We start from the raw sequence: 19,569 nt of genomic DNA, 5'->3' as shown, positions 1-19,569 counted from the left end.
AAAGAACAATGTAAGAATATATCCAATTTAGTTTCTCATTTCATGATGATTGGGACCTTTCCCAGAATCTTTCAACCAGAGTAAACTTGATTTAGAGCTGTCTCATTTGTCCAAGACTATCACTGTAATTGTTTATTATAGTAACAGCATTGTAGATATGCGTGGTTCTCTGCCGACAAATACAAACAAGAGACAAGCCTGATCTTACAGCTGTTACAATGCAGTTTAGACAGTGTAAAGCCAAAGAAGAGGGAAAGAGAGAGATTGTCATATAAAGTAATGAGAATTTGCATTGCTGAAGTTTGACATGTGTGGTCTTGTCATTTCAGGACTGTTATCTATTTAAGTTGCTTTATTTAAAGACAGTGGGGGGGGGGGTTGGTTATTGGACAAAGGCCCATTGAAACTAACTTTATGTTCTGAATAGCTGTACTTGGCTGTCTGTTCAGTGATACTCTTTGTCAGCCTCTCCCGCCCCCGCCTCCCCAATGTCCACTCCCTATTTAAGATTTGGGACTGCAAAAGAGTAAGTCTGGGGGAAATGCAGCACTTGAAAATCTAAGATCCCTTGCATACCTCTGGAAAGCTCAGCTGCCTTTTGTCTCTGATTCTCATCACTGTTTTCAAATGCTCCCTGGAATGTTGCCATACAGAGCAGAGGAGCTGGCATCACAAAGAGGAGGGTGGGGTGCTCTGTGCTTTTATCAGATACAAACTATCTGATAAAAGCACAGAGCATCCCACCCTCCTCTTTGTTATCCCTTTAAAAAACTATCCACAGTTTCAAAGGTGTTTGCAAGTGGAGCAAAGGAAGTTAATTATACAAGGTGAATTCCTGAGATTTCAAATGGACTGAGGGCTTGTCTACACTGGCACTTTACAGCGCTGCAGCTTTCTCGCTCAGGGTTGTGAAAAAACACACACCCCCTGAGCGCAGCAAGTTTCAGCGCTGTAAAGCACCAGTGTAGACAGTGCACCAGTGCCGGGACCCCACCTCCTCCTGGGACCTTCCCATCCCCCTCACTGCTGATGGGTTTTTTTGTTTGACTCTCTCCTCCGGTTGTTGTTTTTTAATAAAAGAATGGTGTTGGTTTGAAAGCAGTCTTTATTATATTAATTGAAAGCAACAGACAATTCTGTTAAACCTTCATATTGCATCGTCTGCACCAATCACAATCACCTCCTAGCATTACAAGCACTGCACTCCCGAGCATCCTTGATCCATATGGCCCCACGCTGCATGTAACTGGAATATGCTTTATGCAAAAGGTCTAGGATGACCAGATGTCCCGATTTTATAGGGACAGTCCCGATATTTGGGGTTTTTTCTTATATAGGGTCCTATTACCCCCCACCCCCTGTCCTGATTTTTCACGCTTGCTGTCTGGTCACCCTAAAAGGTCTCTTGTAAGGTATAATTACAAAGCTAATAATCTACTGCAGTGGTCTCCAAAGTGGGGTGCGCCAGAGGATCCCAGGGGGTGCGCGGTGGGAGGAGCGCCGACGGATGGCACTCCACTATTTTCTTTCTTCAGCAGTAGGTCTGCATGCCTGCAGCAGGTCTTCCCGTCCGGCGGTACGCCTGCGGCAGGTCTTCCCTCCTTCTTTTTTTGGCAGCACGCCTGCGGTAAATCTTCCCCTCTCCTTTTTTCGGCGGCACCGTGGGGGTGCGCGATCCTTGTATCTGATGCTAGAAATATGAAGTATAACTCTGAGGTCCTATTGTAACTATGCAAAGTGTGGGCCATTCATGGTGGTTTAGAATCTTGATGGCTCCCATTGACTAGGACAATTGGTTGTGTATGGGTTTATTTACCTGCAAGCCTTCCTGTGTATGTGTGGGCCAGCCCCTGGGTAATGAAGAATGAGGTCTCACAGGACATGTGACTATGTCACATGATACTGGAATCCATCTTAAATCTGGTACATTTCTATTTAGAAGGGGAGGTGGGGACACAGTGAGACAAAAGATTCCTGCTTTGTGCCAAAGCTATAAAAGGGGGTGGAACAGAACAAAGAGGAGCCAGCCATGAGAAAACCCCTAGTTTCCACCTAAGATGTCTGCTGGAACTAACAAGGAGTGTACCAGGGGAAAGGATTGGGCCCAGACTTGGAAGGAGTCTAGTCTGTGAAAGAAGTTTATTGGAACATCTCTGAGGGTGAGATATTACTGTAATCAGTTTCTTAATGAATTAGGCTTAGACTTGCAGGATGGTCTTACCTAACTCATGTTTCCCATGGAGAATGATGATGTATTCATGGCAGTTCTGTCACATGAGTCCTGACCTCACTGAATTGAATCTGAATTGTATCTTCAGTGACACCAATCTTACCTGGGTAGAGTTTGGTAATCCTGAAAGTTTATTTTGCAAGTGTGTGATTCAGCTCCAGCGCTTCAATGTGGCTTGTGTAGTGTAGAAAGTCTCATGGAGATACTGTGCTCTAAAAAAACCACCTCCACGAGGGGCATAGCAACAAGCCAGTAAAGATGTGCCCTGAGAGGTTACAGTTAGGCCCTGTCTGCAGTGGCAAGTTTCTGCGCAGTAAAGCAGCTTTCTGCGCTGTAACTCCCGAGGTGTACACACTGCCAAGCCACTTAGCGCTTATCTGCGCTGGCACTTTACATCGTTGCAACTTTGTCGCTCGGAGGTGTGAAAAAACACACCTGGGTGCAGCAAGTTTCAGCGCTGTAAAGCGCCAATGTAGACAGTGCACTGGAGGTCAGACATGCAGTGCAGTGATGGGGATTGAACTGAGGGCCTTGAGGCTGTTATACTATGAAACAAGTTTCCATACGTCAAGATTTAGCATCTGATCAGACAAATGAGTCCTTAGGTTGCTGGGTTCAAGTCTCTAACAGGAGAAGATATTAGTTAATAGGGGAATTTGCATAGGGATTATGTCAGGAGGTTGGGAGTCATGACTTGTGGATTTTAATATTGGCTCTGCTGCAGTCTTGGATAGGGGCACTGTGAGGCTTAAGTAATGAAGGTAACGCACTTTGCAATTCTTACCTGAAAGGAGCCACATGAATGTGAAGTATTATAACAGGAGATTGTTTTGTTACATTTTATTTCCAGCCTATGAAGATCTTTGCCCATACTTACAGAGAAACCGTATTCCGTAGCCCTTCCCTTCGCAGGTATTGTATTATCCTTCTGAGCCCATGCGAATAGTGCAAATATACAGTGAAAATCCACCGTTTTTTCCACTTCACGTTTATCTCCTTTTGCTAACCTGTATTCCCCTTTTCACACCTCTGCTACAAGTGAGGCCCTGCAGCATATTAACTCCAGGCCTGTACAGGCTCATTTGCAAAATGTTCAAGTGCCTGATACATTTTGGTAGGTTGTACAATTAAAATGTTGATGTTTAAAATCTTAGCCATATGTTGTTCCCCCTAGATCAGCATATGGAGAGGACCCTCCTCAGTTGGATCCTCCCCCCTTTTGAGTGGAAAGGGGGCCACTGGGGACCAGAGCCACTGTACAAGGGTATGGGCCTCCTTAATATACCCTGTGAATGGCAAGATTTGGGGCAGACCTTTTCTGCGTAGCAACAACTACTTGACAGGACAAATGTGAGGGGATCTGCTTTTGGATATTTCCCTCCTGTCTCCCCCATCCTGTGGATTTGTTCTTGATAGGGATGGACTGAGGCCTTGTAATTTTCCTTGCAAACTGTATCACTATCTTGCAATTTTTTAAGACATTTTAGAGGCTTGTTATTTGCAACCGCTACCACAGCAGTGCCTCTGTATGTCCATGGAAAGTTAGGTAGGGTTATGGAGGAAAGTGCAGGTCCTCACTGTTCTTTATTCCATTCATAGACCACCATTAACCCAGGTCCTGATGTGGCAAAAGAATCTTCACATGGAGACCTTTACTCCTGTTCAGAACTCCACTGTAGTTAATGAGAGTGCAGGGTACTCAGCACCCCGCCAGGTACTCAGCACCCCGCAACGTCAGGCCCTTAAGGTTCTGTTCATTCCCTTTACTGAATGAAAGATGTGTATGCTACAGGATTTGTATAACTAAGCCCTGGTCTACACTAGGACTTTAAGTCAAATTTAGCAGCATTAAATCGATGTAAACCTGCACCCGTCCACACGATGAAGCCCTTTATTTCAACTTAAAGGGCTCTTAAAATTGATTTCCTTACTCCACCCCTGACAAGTTGATTAGCGCTTAAATCGGCCTTGCCGGGTCGAATTTGGGGTACTGTGGACACTATTTGACGGTATTGGCCTCCGGGAGCTATCCCAGAGTGCTCCATTTTGACCGCTCTGGACAGCACTCTCAACTCAGATGCACTGGCCAGGTAGACAGGAAAAGAACCGCGAACTTTTGAATCTCATTTCCTCTTTGGCCAGCATGGCAAGCTGCAGGTGACCATGCAGAGCTCATCAGCAGAGGTGACCATGATGGAGTCCCAGAATCACAAAAGAGCTCCAGCATGGACCGAACGGGAGGTACGGGATCTGATCGCTCTATGGGGAGAGGAATCCGTGCTATCAGAACTCCGTTCCAGTTTTTGAAATGCCAAAACCTTTGTCAAAATCTCCCAGGGCATGAAGGACAGAGGCCATAACAGGGACCCGAAGCAGTGCCGCATGAAACTGAAGGAGCTGAGGCAAGCCTACCAGAAAACCAGAGAGGGAAACGGCCGCTCCAGGTCAGAGCCCCAAACATGCCACTTCTATGATGAGCTGCATGCCATTTTAGGGGGTTCAGCCACCACTACCCCAGCCGTGTTGTTTGACTCCTTCAATGGAGATGGAGGCAACACGGAAGCAGGTTTTGGGGACGAAGAAGATGATGATGATGATGAGGTTGTAGATAGCTCACAGCAAGCAAGCGGAGAAACCGGTTTTCCCGACAGCCAGGAACTGTTTCTCACCCTGGACCTGGAGCCAGTACCCCCCGACCCCACCCAAGGCTGCTTCCTGGACCCGGCAGGCGGAGAAGGGACCTCCGGTGAGTGTACCTTTTAAAATACTATACATGGTTTAAAAGCAAGCATGTGAAAGGATTACTTTGCCCTGGCATTCGCGGCTCTCCTGGATGTACTCCCAAAGCCTTTGCAAAAGGTTTCTGGGGAGGGCAGCCTTATTGCGTCCTTCATGGTAGGACACTTTACCACTCCAGGCCAGTAACATGTACTCGGGAATCATTGTACAACAAAGCATTGCAGTGTATGTTTGCTGGCGTTCAAACAACATCCATTCTTTATCTCTCTGTGTTATCCTCAGGAGAGTGAGATATCATTCATGGTCACCTGGTTGAAATAGGGTGCTTTTCTTCAGGGGACACTCAGAGGAGCCCGTTCCTGCTGGGCTGTTTGCCTGCGGCTGAACAGAAATGTTCCCCGCTGTTAGCCACGGGGAGGGGGCAGGGTTGAGGGGGTAGCCACGCGGTGGGGAGAGGCAAAATGCGACCTTGTAACGAAAGCACATGTGCTATGTATGTAATGTTAACAGCAAGGTTTACCCTGAAAGAGTGTAGCCACTGTTTTATAAAATGTGTCTTTTTAAATACCGCTGTCGCTGTCCCTTTTTTTTTCTCCACCAGCTGCATGTGTTTCAATAATCACAGGATCTTCTCCTTCCCAGAGGCTAGTGAAGATTAGAAAGAAAAACAAACACACTCGTGATGAAATGTTCTCTGAGCTCATGCTGTCCTCCCACACTGACAGAGCACAGACGAATGTGTGGAGGCAAATAATGTCAGAGTGCAGGAAAGCACAAAATGACCGGGAGGAGAGGTGGCGGGCTAAAGAGAGTAAGTGGCGGCTGAAGAGAGTAAGTGGCAGGCTGAAGACAGGGCTGAAGCTCAAATGTGGCGGCAGTGTGATGAGAGGAGGCAGGATTCAATGCTGAGGCTGTGGAGGACCAAACCAGTATGCTCCAGTGTATGGTTGAGCTGCAGCAAAGGCAGCTGGAGCACAGACTGCCACTACAGCCCCTGTGTAACCAACCGCCCTCCTCCCCAAGTTCCATAGCCTCCACACCCAGATGCCCCAGAACGCGGTGGGGGGGCCACCGGCCAACCAGCCACTCTGCCACAGAGGATTGCCCAAAAAAAAGAAGGCTGGCATTCAATAAATTTTAAAGTTGTAAACTTTTAAAGTGCTGTATGGCATTTTCCTTCCCTCCTCCACCACCCCTCCTGGGCTACCTTGGTAGTCATCCCCCTATTTTGTGTGATGAATGAATAAAGAATGCATGAATGTGAAGCAACAATGACTTTATTGCCTCTGCAAGCAATGATTAAAGGGAGGAGGGGAGGGTGGTTAGCTTGCAGGGAAGTAGAGTGAACCAAGGGGCGGGGGGGTTTCATCAAGGAGAAACAAACAGAACTTTCACACCGTAGCCTGGCCAGTCATGAAACTGGTTTTCAAAGCTTCTCTGATGCATACTGCGCCCTCCTGTGCTCTTCTAACCGCCCTGGTGTCTGGCTGCGCGTAACCAGCAGCCAGGCGATTTGCCTCAACCTCGCACACCGCCATAAACGTCTCCCCCTTACTTTCACAGATATTGTGGAGCACACAGCAAGCAGTAATAACAGTGGGAATATTGGTTTCGCTGAGGTCTAAGCGAGTCAGTAAACTGCGCCAGCGCGCCTTTAAACATCCAAATGCACATTCTACCACCATTCTGCACTTGCTCAGCCTGTAGTTGAACAGCTCCTGACTACTGTCCAGGCTGCCTGTGTACGGCTTCATGAGCCATGGCATTAAGGGGTAGGCTGGGTCCCCAAGGATAACTATAGGCATTTCAACGTCCCCAACAGTTATTTTCTGGTCTGGGAATAAAGTCCCTTCTTGCAGCTTTTGAAACAGACCAGAGTTCCTGAAGTTGCGAGCGTCATGTACCTTTCCCAGCCATCCCACGTTGATGTTGGTGGAATGTCCCTTGTGATCCACCAGAGCTTGCAGCACTATTGAAAAGTACCCTTTGCGGTTTATGTACTCGGCGGCTTGGTGCTCCGGTGCCAAGATAGGGATATGGGTTCCGTCTATGGCCCCACCACAGTTAGGGAATCTCATTGTAGCAAAGCCATCCACTATGACCTGCACATTTCCCAGGGTCACTACCCTTGATATCAGCAGATCTTTGATTGCGTGGGCTACTTGCCTCACAGCAGCCCCAACAGTAGATTTGTCCACTCCAAATTGATTCCCAACTGACCGGTAGCTGTCTGGCATTTCAAGCTTCCACAGGGCTATCGCCACTCGCTTCTCAACTGTGAGGGCTGCTCTCATCTTGGTATTCATGCGCTTCAGGGCAGGGGAAAGCAAGTCACAAAGTTCCATGAAAGTGCCCTTACGAATGCGAAAGTTTCGCAGCCACTGGGAATCATCCCAGACCTGCAACACTATGCGGTCCCACCAGTCTGTGCTTGTTTCCCAGGCCCAGAATCGGCGTTCCACAGCATGAACCTGCCCCATTAGCACCATGATGCATGCATTGGCAGGGCCCATGCTTTCAGAGAAATCTGTGTCCATGTCCTGATCACTCACGTGACCGCGCTGACGTTGCCTCCTCGCCCGGTATCGCTCTGCCAGGTTCTGGTGCTGCATATACTGCTGGATAATGCGTGTGGTGTTTAATGTGCTCCTAATTGCCAAAGTGAGCTGAGCGGCCTCCATGCTTGCCTTGATATGGCGTCTGCACAGAAAAAAGGTGCGGAACGATTGTCTGCCGTTGCTCTGACGGAGGGAGGGGCGACTGACGACATGGCTTACAGGGTTGGCTTCAGGGAGCTAAAATCAACAAAGGGGGTGGCTTTACATCAAGGAGTATTTCAGGCAGGACTTCATGGAGGGTTCCAATAAGAAATGGTGCACCTAAGTTATTGTTCTTATTGGAACAAGGAGGTTAGTCTGGACTCTGATACATGGCTAGATTTACCTCGCTGCACCTTCTCTGTGATTGACTGCAGTGTGACCTAGAGGAATGAGTCCCCTAGACAGGGGAGGGGGGGAAGCAAATGAGTACAAAACAAATCTGGTCTATTTCTTGTTTTGATCCACTCCACCTATCTTTTACATCTTTGGCTGGCAGCAGATGGTGCAGAAGGACTGCATGCCATCCACATCTCATGGCTGCCCGGCAGAAGATGATGCAATAGGACTGCTAGCAATCCGTATCGCCTGCCTGCTCACCATAAGACGGTTCAATAGGACTGACTGCAGGACTAAAGAGAATGACCTGGTAAAGTCACTCCAAATTTAGTCCCTGCGCCCATGTCTGCCCAGGCGCTCCTGGCCGACGTGGCCAGGAGTACCTCGGACATGATGATGACGGCTACCAGTCGTACTGTCCCGTCTGCTGCCACAAGGCAATGAGTTGATGCTGCTGTGTAGCAATGCAGTACCACGTCTGCCAGCACCCAGGAGACATACGGTGACGGTTACCTAAGCGGGCTCCATGCTTGCCGTGGTATGGCGTCTGCACAGGTAACTCAGGAAAAAAGGCGCGAAACGATTGTCTGCCCTTGCTTTCACGGAGGGAGGGAGGGAACGGGGGCCTGACGATATGTACCCAGAACCACCCGCGACAATGTTTTAGCCCCATCAGGCATTGGGATCTCAACCCAGAATTCCAATGGGCAGCGGAGACTGCGGGAACTGTGGGATAGCTACCCACAGTGCAACACTCTGGAAGTCGACGCTTGCCTCGGTACTGTGGAAGCACTCCGCCGAGTTAATGCACTTAATGCACTTAGAGCATTTTCTGTGGGGACACACACACTCAAATATATAAAACCGATTTCTAAAAAACCGACTTCTATAAATTCGACCTAATTCCGTAGTGTAGACATACCCTAAAGAACGTTACCTATTGCCCTCTGGAGTCCCTCCCACTTCTTCCCCACCCCCTGGATCACCAGAGCAGGGTTGCCTTTCTCATAAAAATGGTTTCCGAGAGAGGCAAACTGAAAAGCTGCCATTTGAAAAGAGACTCATTAAGGGAGAAAGAATTTTCATGGAGACTGGATTAGCATGTCAGGGATATGTTTGTATCTCAGTTAAAATTACACTGAGCTTGCCAGAGTTCTTAGTCCAAAATACTGCTGCTGGAATGAGCAAGGAAAGTATTTCCAACACTCAGACCAGCTGCCTTAGTGACTAGCATGAGCTGATGTTGGCTCCCCCAGAACCCGCACCTTCTCTATAGTGCCTCCTAGAGGTTGGGATTGGAACAGCTACCACTGTGTGTCATGTGTGAGCTCCCCATATTCAGCATTCTTACACAATTCCCTATAGTCTTTAAGCTCCTTCCTAGCCAGTTGCTCCTGCACCATTCCCTGTAGAGTCTTCTTTTGGGAGAGGTTTGGACAGGAGTAGCTGTGAGCTTCCCCACAACCCATTCCATGTTGAGACAGTTGTTGGAAAACCCCAACACTGAAGTACACATGCATGGATAACCTCCTTCAATGTCTTCTCAAAAACAAAACAAACCCACTAACAAGATGAGTCCTTTATCAGGGACGTGACATCTTGTTCAGGTAATTATGTGGAGTAGAACTCCTCAGCAAAGAGGTTATAGACTCCAAGGTGTAGGAATGAACTACATGCTGTCCTACAATGGAAAATATGATAAATATTTACCACCAGGATGTATTCATAGACGAGGTGTTCTATTCTTACCAGTTTTAATAACACTCGGCAATTATATATCACTTTGCATTCTCAAAGACCTTCACAAACATCAGCTAATTAATCTTTACAGTGCCCATGTGAAGGAAAATTTACTGTGAGAAGTCAAGTATTGGATGGTCTTGGATCCTGCACTCTTTTGAGCCAGCACGTATTTTCTTCAGGGTACTGCAGAGCTGGGGTCTCAAGAGACTCTTCCATAGGAACATGGGAATTGTCATTCCAGGTAAGACCACTGGTCCAAATCTTCCAGTATCCTGTCTCTACCAGTGCTCAGTACTAGATACTTTAGAAGAAAGTGGAAGACATCCCATAACAGGTAAGTTTGGAATAACCTGCCCATAGGGGAAATTTCTTCCCAATTCCATCAGTTAGTGGTTGTTTAGCCCACTTAAAACAGAATGGCTTATATTTCTCGACAGTTATTGTACCCTAGCTAATGTAACTGTGGATGTTCTCATTATCCATAGAGATGTCTATTTTCTGTTCGGTAAGCAATTTCCAAATTGACACATCTTGAAAAGTTTGAGAGAAGGATGGTACAGAATTCCAAAAAGAGGAATGATACATGAGTAAAGGATTTTTAAAGTTATTGTACCCATTTGATTAATTAGACAGCAATTCTGTTAATGACTGCAGTGAAAATTAAGAGGTAAATATAATGGTTTGGGGCCCAGGGAATTGATTCTTATAAAAATTTTATTTTTGTGTTAGTAATTCTTAATGGGTGAGTTTCACTATATTTAAAATGGTCAGATCTTGAAGTCTTTCATTTTTACACAGTTCTTACTCAGGCAAAATTCTCATTGAAGTCTGTGTATCTTATGCCTTTGCGATATATCCTTAAATGTACAAGGACTTTGCTGTCTGTAGAGACCAGCAGTCACTCTGTGTTCAGCTCAGTGCAGACTGTTACAGAGGAGACACACACATACTATCTCTATAGGAATTTACTTTGGTTCTCTTTGTTTGATCTCTGAATTTAAAATAAAGTACATTCTGGTTGAAGGTACAAGAGGTCACTCTGTGTAGAGAAAATCAAAGTCTGTGGGAGTTCTGTCTGAGGAAAGAATGAGTAAAAACTCAGGCAGTGATCTACCTACATGTTTAACTTTACTACCATGAGAGTCCCGTTGTGGTCAATAGAAAAGGAGTACTTGTGGCACCTTAGAGACTACCCAATTTATTTGAGCATAAGCTTTCGTGAGCTACAGCTCACTTCATGAGATGCATACTGTGGAAAATACAGAAGACGTTTTTATACACACAAACCATGAAAAAATGGGTGATTATCACTACAAAAGGTTTTCTCTCCTCCCACCCCACTCTCCTGCTGGTAATAGCTCATGTAAAGTGATCACTCTCCTTACAATGTGTATGATAATCAAGGTGGGCCATTTCCAGCACAAATCCAAGTTTTCTCCCCCCCCCACACCCCCAAAAAACCCCACTCTCCTGTTGGTAATAGCTTATCTAAAGTGATCACTCTTCTTACAATGTGTATGAGTTGATTATCATACACATTGTAAGGAGAGTGATCACTTTAGATAAGCTATTACCAACAGGAGAGTGGGGTTTTTTTGGAGGGGTGTGGGGGGGGAGAGAAAACCTGGATTTGTGCTGGAAATGGCCCACCTTGATTATCATACACATTGTAAGGAGAGTGATCACTTTACATAAGCTATTACCAGCAGAAGAGTGGGGTGGGGGGAGAGAAAACCTTTTGTAGTGATAATCACCCATTTTTTCATGGTTTGTGTGTATAAAAACATCTTCTATATTTTCCACAGTATGCATCTGATGAAGTGAGCTGTAGCTCACGAAAGCTTATGCTCAAATAAATTGGGTAGTCTCTAAGGTGCCACAAGTACTCCTTTTCTTTTTGCAAATACAGACTAACACGGCTGTTACTCTGAAACCTGTTGTGGTCAATGGGAACTACTCATGGAAGAAGTTAAGCACATACGTGTTTGCAGGATCAGTGTATAAGTAAGGATCCCGGGGCTTAGCCCAAAGATGTAGTCCCAGGGAGATTGCATGATACAGGGTCCATATTGTTTCATCTACCTTTGCTTGGAGGTTTGCAGCTGGCATGTGCAGAGAATTAGGCTTTGTCTATACTGGAACTTTGTTGGAAAAACTTTTGTCCTCCCAGGGTGTTAAAAAAACACACACCCCAAACGACAAAAGTTTTACCAACGAAAAACGCTGGTGTGAACAGCCCTTTGTCGGCAGCTGCTGCTGCTGCTGCTGCTGCTGCTCTTTGGGGGTGGAAGTTTTTTGTCGGCAGGAAAGCTCTCTCCTGCTGACAAACAGCAGCTACACTTCATGCCTTTTAGTGGCACGGCTGTAGCGGCAAAGCTGTGTTGCTAAAAGGTGGGTAGTGTAGACAAAGCCTCTGAAAGCAGGGAAGTGTTGTGAAAGGTTGGAGATTTTCCACTAGAAATGCTCCAGGAGTAAATGGGTTAATAGTTTTCATCTCAACTTTCAGAGCAATCTTTGGAGTGTTCTGCCAAAAAAAGCAATTTATGCTCATAAAAGAGAGGGAAAAGTCTTTTACTGAGATCTGTGTGCGTAAGAGTGTTCTGCACACACATTTCTTAACAGACATATCAAGGCACTTAACAGACTGTTTCCGTCAAAGCCACTGTGGGGCAGTCAATGAGCCCATTAATGCAAGCTCCCTCCTATAGCTCTCACTGCCCCAGAGCAAGACAAGACAAGAGTCTCAGCCAGACGCAAGTCTTTACGAACAACAGGACTGAAATCCTCTCTCTCTGCTGCACTGGGGAAGGTCAGGATAGCCATGTCTAAAAGGAAGATCTGCTGTCTTGTGCTGCTGGTCCTAGGGCTCCTGGCTATTGCAGTTTCTGTCATTGTAATCCTGGCGCTGCCCAAGTGTGCTCCTGGAAGTTATCTGCATGCTGCTGTAGCAGCTGACACTGAAATCTGTTCAGACATTGGCAGGTATGTGCATGGACTTTTCTGTTTGGAACTTGTGTATGTAGTGCAAGCTATAGAGCCAGAGTGAAAGACAGGTAGATGATACTAGAGATTATAGTTAAAACCAGCACTTCCCAGTGACTGAGCAGGAGGAACTGGGTCTTACCCTCTCCCCTAATCCTCAGTCTAAAGAGTTATGTCAGATATCTGAGCACAAGCTCCTGATCATAGGTCAAGTCAAGTTCATTCCTGGTGTAGGAGCTCTGAAGTCAGACATGCTTAGCTGTACATACCAGTAGGATATTCCTTTTCCTTCTCTCACATCTAAGTTTGGCTGCTCTGCAGACCAGTCTGTTTCCTGAGGTTGCAGATAATGACTGTCACTGGTATTTGAGTGTGACTACAACTGGAACCCAGAAGGCAGCTCTTAAGGAGAAGCAGGCAGTAGATTAATCTCTCTTCACTGGGCAGTAATCTCTGTTCAGCAAGACTTTAGAAACAAACTGAGAGACGGTGAGGAGGAGAACATAAAGGGGAGAAGTGGTGTTAGGCTGCAGGGAAAGATGAGCACCTACGCTTGTGGGCAACACTGCCCAGGCTGGTCAAAATGTCCTTTATATCCATAAAAAAGGAAGCATGGGGAAATTATTTCACTTAATTATCTTAATCAATGCTGAAGAAATAAAGGCAGTTCTCCAGATCCCTTGTGTGGAGAGCTGGGGAACTTCGGATAGATCTTTATAGAAACAGGTATGACTGAGTTTCCCCTCTCACTTTGTATTGTTATGCCTGGGTGTGAAGGGATTAATTTATTTCTGGAAACGAGACAGGCAATGCAGTGATTGGGGCAGGAGAGGGGCAACGTCACATAAGCATGAATGAACTATCAAGAACTGTCAGCCTGTAGAAGCTAATGAATCATAGATTCCTCAGACTATTGTATCAACTTTGTGTTGTGTGTATCTGTGTGGACTTGAGGAGGAGGGGCAGGAGATGCAGGAGTTTCCTGCAAGAACTAAGGGTGGGGAATTAAAGCAAATCCCTAGGCAAATAAACAAGTCTGGAGAGGCAACACCCTTCTGGGGAAAATGGCATCTCCTGGTTCGTGCGTATTGAAGAAGGCTACCAAAGAACGGAGAACTCTCTAATGTGACCAGCCTCTCATAAGGGGGTGTCACTCTCCTTGGATCCAAGAACTCATGACACTGTGTGGGACAGACCCTGACATAGGGTATGAAGGACTTTGGACCCCACCAAGGTCTCCACATTGAAGGGGGGGTGACATCTGCTAGAGGTGACAGGTATGCATGTAAACTGTGGCTGTCAAGATATGTTCTCTCAGTGAATTGTAGGAAGAATTGCTGACTAAATCTCTGGTGTGGAGGGAAAGGCGGGTTTCTTCCTTGAGTAAGGTGATGGCTAGAGGTCTGAGACTTGAGTAGGATGCCCTCAAGGAGGCCACGAAGGGGATAGAGGTGCAGCTAGCTTTGGAATTTGAGACACCTGGCTCAGCAAGTAGCCGTATCAGTAGGAGGTGAGGGCTCAGTGCCTCACGTGATTGGACCCTGACCCATGACTCAAGCCACTTATGACAGCAGCAACATTTCAAAGGCTTCATTTTCTCTTAACTGCACTGAGTGTTATGCTAGCAGCCAGCTCTGACTCACGTTTATTGCCACTATGGCCAGTCAGGGAGCATTGCTTTGCTATTGGAATAAGGATGGCCCAATGTTAGGGAGCTACATGGGTGGCTCGGAAGAGTGGGATTCAACACCCTGCTTCAGCACAGACTTTCTGGGTGATCTTGGGCAAGTCTCTCACTGTACCTCAGTTCTCCCTCCATGCCTCACAGGGGTGCGGTGAGGGTAAATCCATTAACGATCGTGAGGTGCTCAGGTCCTATGGTGATGGGGGCCAGAGAGGTTCCTGAGACAGATAGCTTCATCCAAACCTCACTTAGAATAGAATCATAGGACTGGAAGGGACCTCGAGAGGTCATCTAGTCCAGTCCCCTACACTCATGGCAGGACTAAGTATTATCTACACCATCCCTGACAGGTGTTTGTCTAAACTGCTCTTAAAAATCTCCAATGATGGAGATTCCACAACCTCCCTAGGCAATTTATTCCGGTGCTTAACCACTCTGACAATTAGGAAGTTTTTCGTAATGTCCAGTCTAAACCTCCCTTGCTGCAATTTAAGCCCATTGCTTCTTGTCCTATCCTCAGAGGTTAAGAAGAACAATTTTTCTCCCTCCTACTTGTAACAACCTTTTATGTACTTGTAAACCCCTCTCAGTCTTCTCTTCTCCAGACTAAACACACCCAATATTTTCAGTCTTATAGGTCATGCTTTCTAGACCTTTAATCATTTTTGTTGTTCTTCTCTGGACTTTTTCCAGTTTGTCCACATCTTTCCTGAAATGTGGCTCCCAGAACTGGACACAGTATTCCAGTTGAGACCTAATCAGCGTGGAGTAGAGCGGAAGAATTACTTCTTGTGCCTTGCTTATAATACATCCCAGAATGATGTTTGTTTTATTGTAACAGTGTTACACTGTCGACTCATATTTAGCTTGTGTTCCACTATGACCCCCGGATCCCTTTGCGTAGTACGCCTTCCTAGGCAGTCATTTCCCATTTTGTATATGTGCACCTGATTGTCCCTTCCTAAGTGGAATATTTTCCACACCTCTTTGTTTTCTGTCCAGCATTTCAGACTGGACAATAAAGAAAACCCTCTTGGTGGTGGTGTTTCTGAGTCCATGCTTCAGGAAGGTCTCCAGGGGCAGGGCTATTGCACTGCTGGGGCACATGCTTGAAAGCCACGGGAAAACGAATGAGGTATCCAACTCAGCTAACATGGGGATTTTCCTATTCAGATGCCAATGCTGTGGTGGGGACTGTTGTATACAGGTATCAGTCTGCTCTTCTCCTCCCTCCAGGCTTTCTCCCACAGTGACCTCACAGTCACCTCAGCTGCTCCCAGGGCTTCAGCCACTGCCTTTATGTTGGTGACTTGGAAATCTACCTCACTACACCATACTCCCTGCTTCTGCCCATTTCCCACACATTCAGCTCCCTCTCTGACCTCTGACACAACTGAGGACTTTCCTTTCCTCCAAAACCTTCCCCTCTCTCTGGTTCCTCTTTTCATCAGCAACTGGACCACCCTCCCTGTCACATAGTATGATCCTTGAGCAGGGGTGAAAGTAATAATAAATTCTTACCGGTACGGGGGCCGGTGCGTCGGGCGGAAGGGGCGGGGCTGGGGGGGGTCAACCTCCCCCAGCCGGCCCATCCGCGCTGCCTGGCCCCTGCCACCCGGGGCTCCGACGGTGATTTAAAAGGGCCCGGGCTCCGGCTGCTGCCGCAGCAGCAGGAGCCGCTGGGAGCCCCGGGCCCTTTTAAATCGCCGGCCCTGGGGCAGTTGCCCTTTTCCCCTGCCCCCTTCCCCCCCCCCCAGTCAGTGGCCTGCGGCGTGGAAAGGGGCAACGATGTTAAAGTGCTGCGGCAGTGCTTTAATATCATTGCCCCTTTTGGCTCACCCATTGGCAGCCCTACCAGTAGGGTCCCTACCGGCAGAGCTGCCAACGGGGGTGGGGAAGGGGCAGCAATGTTAAAGCACTGCCACGGCAGTGCTTTAAGGAGGGTCCTTTGCCGTGGCAGCACATTAACATGGGCTGCATACGGGCTAGTACCGGCTTCTTACCGGTACGCCGTGCCGGCCCGTACTGGCTCACTTTCACCCCGTCCTTGAGCCTCATCCTGCTCCTAGCATCTAGCTTCTCACCAAATCCCACTGCTACTTCCTCTATAGCATCTCTGAAACCTGCCCTCTCCTCCTGGCTCACGCTTTTGTGTCCGAGCTGCCATCGCCTCTTCCCCACCGTCCCACGCAGAGCTCCCTTCAGCCCATGTCGCTTTGACACTATCCAGTTTTTTATCCCTGGATTTCTCTTTCAGTACTGAATGAAAGTGACTCAAGTGATTACAAAGGCTCAAATCCCTAAAGTAGAAGCAGCTCTCCTGAACCCTGACCTAGTTATTTCCAGATTTTGAAACTTTGCTGGTTTTTTATTCTTCAGTCAAAATATTTTTTTAATAAAATATCTGCCACATGCTTTACAATGAGCATCCATTAATGAATGGAGATGAGATTCTTGTAGCATTACATACTGCAGCATCTGTCAAGCTTCCTGAGTGTTTGATTAATAGTGTTTGATAGCCAGGCCCCATCCAACTCCAATTAAACGCAAAGGAAAGATTCCATTGACTTCAAGAGGAGTTGAACTGGGCCCCTTATAACAGGAGAAGCTGTTCCCTGCTGTCCTGAAGACATAGCCCTTTGGGCACTGCTCTTTCCCCCTCTAATGAAGTGTTTGTCTGTAACTTCACCAGTGAGTGAAGCTGGGAGAATGCTCTTAGGAAAGTCTGTCTTCTTCACTGACCTGCCCCCGTACTTGAACCTCGGCAGCAGTATAACTCAGTGATTTGAGGAAGCTGACTCAGACCTCCAGGGTTCTACTCCAGGTGCTTCAACTAACCTGTGGTTGGCAACTTGCAACCTCTCTGTGCCTCAGTTTCCTGATTTATGATGATAATAATTCCATCTCGTGGATGTTTTTGGGGCTTGGGTCACTATAATGTTTGTAAAGCCCTTCATATTCTTTAGAGAAAGAAGCTGTACATATGGGAAGTCTCACTATCCTTACTGGCATCACTCACAGATTCTGTGCTAGATTTATTGTTACGAACTCAGTGGCTAAGAGAAAGCATCTCTGGCTTCTGGGTGATAGAAGGATTTCCAGTGCTGAAAGACAACTAGGTCCTTTGTGGTGTAATGGTATGCTTATGGAGGATGGAGAGAGGGAAAGGACTATTATATTATTGAGTCTCTTCCTGCTAATCCAGTCTGCAGACCCTGGACAGAGAGTGTCTGTAGTAGATTGAGCAGGAAACCTGAGTGTACCCAAACTTTTCCTTTGTGGGAGCCATAGATGTTTGAAATCCACAGATGTGAATTTTGTGGCCTCAGTCCAGCTCCAACAATGGGGTCTCTTTCCCGCTTGGCCCACAAAGAGTACAAATAGAGAAGTATCTAAACATGAACCCTGAGGAATCTGTTTGTCCTTAGCATTCTGCACGGAGGTGTATTCAGACCAGGTACCATCCCCCACACATGCCCTGAAGCTCCCAGTCACAGTGCATCCTTTCCCTTCACTGCATTTTTAGGTCATTATAACCCCCTGTGTGAGCATTAGAAGAGGCTTTTCCTCCCAAGCAGACAAAGGACTATGTATTCCCATCCCCGCCTGCCTCCATCCACCTTCTGGTGGGGCTGCCTGCTCAGAGCTCTGGGCAGAAACCCACCCGCCCCAACCATCACAACTGCAGTGTGCTGTTTTGCCTGCTACTGTTTCTGAAACTGAAAGTGGGGGCATGAGCCAGCAACAGGGGGTGACAGAGGATTTTGGAAAGATAGACCACAGAAGAAGAGTTTGTTCCTAGCAGAGGAAAGGCAGGGCCAGTTGGGAATCACTGCAGCCGGGAATCCTCTCTTGACTTGACCTTCCCTCCCAGCAGCCATCAATTTTCCAACTTCCCCAGTACATACTAAGGAGAATACTGGAAACTAGTCTCTTTCGAAACAGCATCCCCCAAGAGATTTGCTAGTTTCCTTGTGGCTAAGCCCCTAAAGGATGGGGGAGCTGGGAAGGCCAAACGTTTTACAACCAAGCGATATTCACATTAATATGAAACCCAGTTCATAAGCCAAGGATACGCTACAAAAGTCATTTGCAGTTTTGAAGACCTCCGGTGTTTCTTGTTAATCTTTCTCTGCATCCCAAGGGATCTCCTCCTAGTTTAAGAATTATCAGCTTGGCCACTAAACATTCCATAGAAACAGCTGTTTCCTTTACTCCTGATAAGCCATCTGAGTCAGCCAAGTCAAGGGCTGGTATCATCTCAGGCCCAAGCTTGCATGAAGAAGAAGAAATATCTCCCAAGAGTGTTTAATGCCTTCACATTTCCAGAATTTACCCAATAGCAGCAGAGATCCTTCTTTTATCATCCCAGAATGAAATCACAGCCCCCATGAAGTCAAGAACTGAACGGACTTTGACTTCAGTTTCAGAGTAACAGCCGTGTTAGTCTGTATTCGCAAAAAGAAAAGGAGTACTTGTGGCACCTTAGAGACTAACCAATTCATTTGAGCATAAGCATCCGATGAAGTGAGCTGTAGCTTATGCTCAAATAAATTGGTTAGTCTCTAAGGTGCCACAAGTACTCCTTTTCTTTTTGACTTCAGTGGGGCCAGAGTTTAACCCCCTGGTATCTGAGAGTTGTGCTGTCTCTATGTTTAGCTGCTACTACTGCAGGAGTTGTTTGTTAACTGGCTTTAGGCAGGAGGCTCTAGAAGCTTTATAGCCTCCTGCATCATAACTAGGCCCGATTGTTTGACGTGGCAAAAAATGGGAAAACTTACAATTTTAGTAAAAATAGAAAAGGGGGAAAAAAAGTCACAGGGAGGGGGCAGGGACGGTAGCGAAAGCAGCAGCAGCATGGCTCCTGTCATCTCAGTGTGAGGTAGAAATGGATAAGCAGGACAGATGTGCAGAGCAGTGTGATACTGCAGAGACGGGAGAGCTGCTCTGAGGCCACCAGGCTCGCCCTGCCTAGCAGCAGCAAAGCCTACATATCTAAACACTTCGTTTTTAATTACAGGTGTTCACGTTTAATCTTTGGCTCCTTAAAATTGGTCATTATCTGCCCAGACCTTTTTTAGCCTGTGCTTGAACCTCAGCCTGTCTATGTGGAGGCCTATGTCCAACGTTTCACCTGACCTCCGTGCACACCATTAGCCTCTGGTGCAGAATGATATTGCTTCCTCTGCTGTGCACCGTACAAGTCCTTGCAGGTGTAAAACCAACTGATGGGAGAGGTTACAAATGCAGCCATG

At 46.9% G+C, this 19,569-nt stretch overlaps 2 protein-coding genes across 3 annotated transcripts in view; both read left to right on the top strand.

Annotated features, from left to right (window-relative positions):
- The first annotated feature begins 3,082 nt into the window (after positions 1 to 3,082).
- Positions 3,083 to 6,016, top strand: LOC141999471 (uncharacterized). Of its 2 annotated transcripts, XM_074972939.1 has the most exons (4): positions 3,112 to 3,142; positions 4,373 to 4,471; positions 4,568 to 4,976; positions 5,571 to 6,016. In XM_074972939.1, exons 2-4 carry the CDS (start codon positions 4,394 to 4,396, stop codon positions 5,876 to 5,878), a joined length of 795 nt encoding a protein of 264 aa, XP_074829040.1. In that variant the 5' UTR covers positions 3,112 to 3,142; positions 4,373 to 4,393; the 3' UTR covers positions 5,879 to 6,016. The 2 variants fall into 2 exon arrangements, 1 of the variants encoding a protein (XP_074829040.1); XR_012642018.1 differs by lacking the exon at positions 4,373 to 4,471 and having other exon boundaries at positions 3,083 to 3,142.
- A 6,007-nt stretch (positions 6,017 to 12,023) lies between these two features.
- The window catches only part of GGT5 (gamma-glutamyltransferase 5), a 51,007-nt gene continuing 43,461 nt past the window's right edge, over positions 12,024 to 19,569 (top strand). The window contains exon 1 of the mRNA XM_074973208.1: positions 12,024 to 12,630. Within this exon, the coding sequence (XP_074829309.1) occupies positions 12,470 to 12,630 (161 nt within the window). The 5' untranslated portion in view covers positions 12,024 to 12,469. The remainder of the gene's footprint in view (positions 12,631 to 19,569) is intronic.

This window comes from Natator depressus, chromosome 15, assembly GCF_965152275.1.
Source record: "Natator depressus isolate rNatDep1 chromosome 15, rNatDep2.hap1, whole genome shotgun sequence".
Taxonomy (NCBI): domain Eukaryota; kingdom Metazoa; phylum Chordata; order Testudines; family Cheloniidae; genus Natator; species Natator depressus.
Note: the sequence above shows the minus strand (reverse complement) of the source record. Positions and strands in the feature narration are given on the sequence as shown.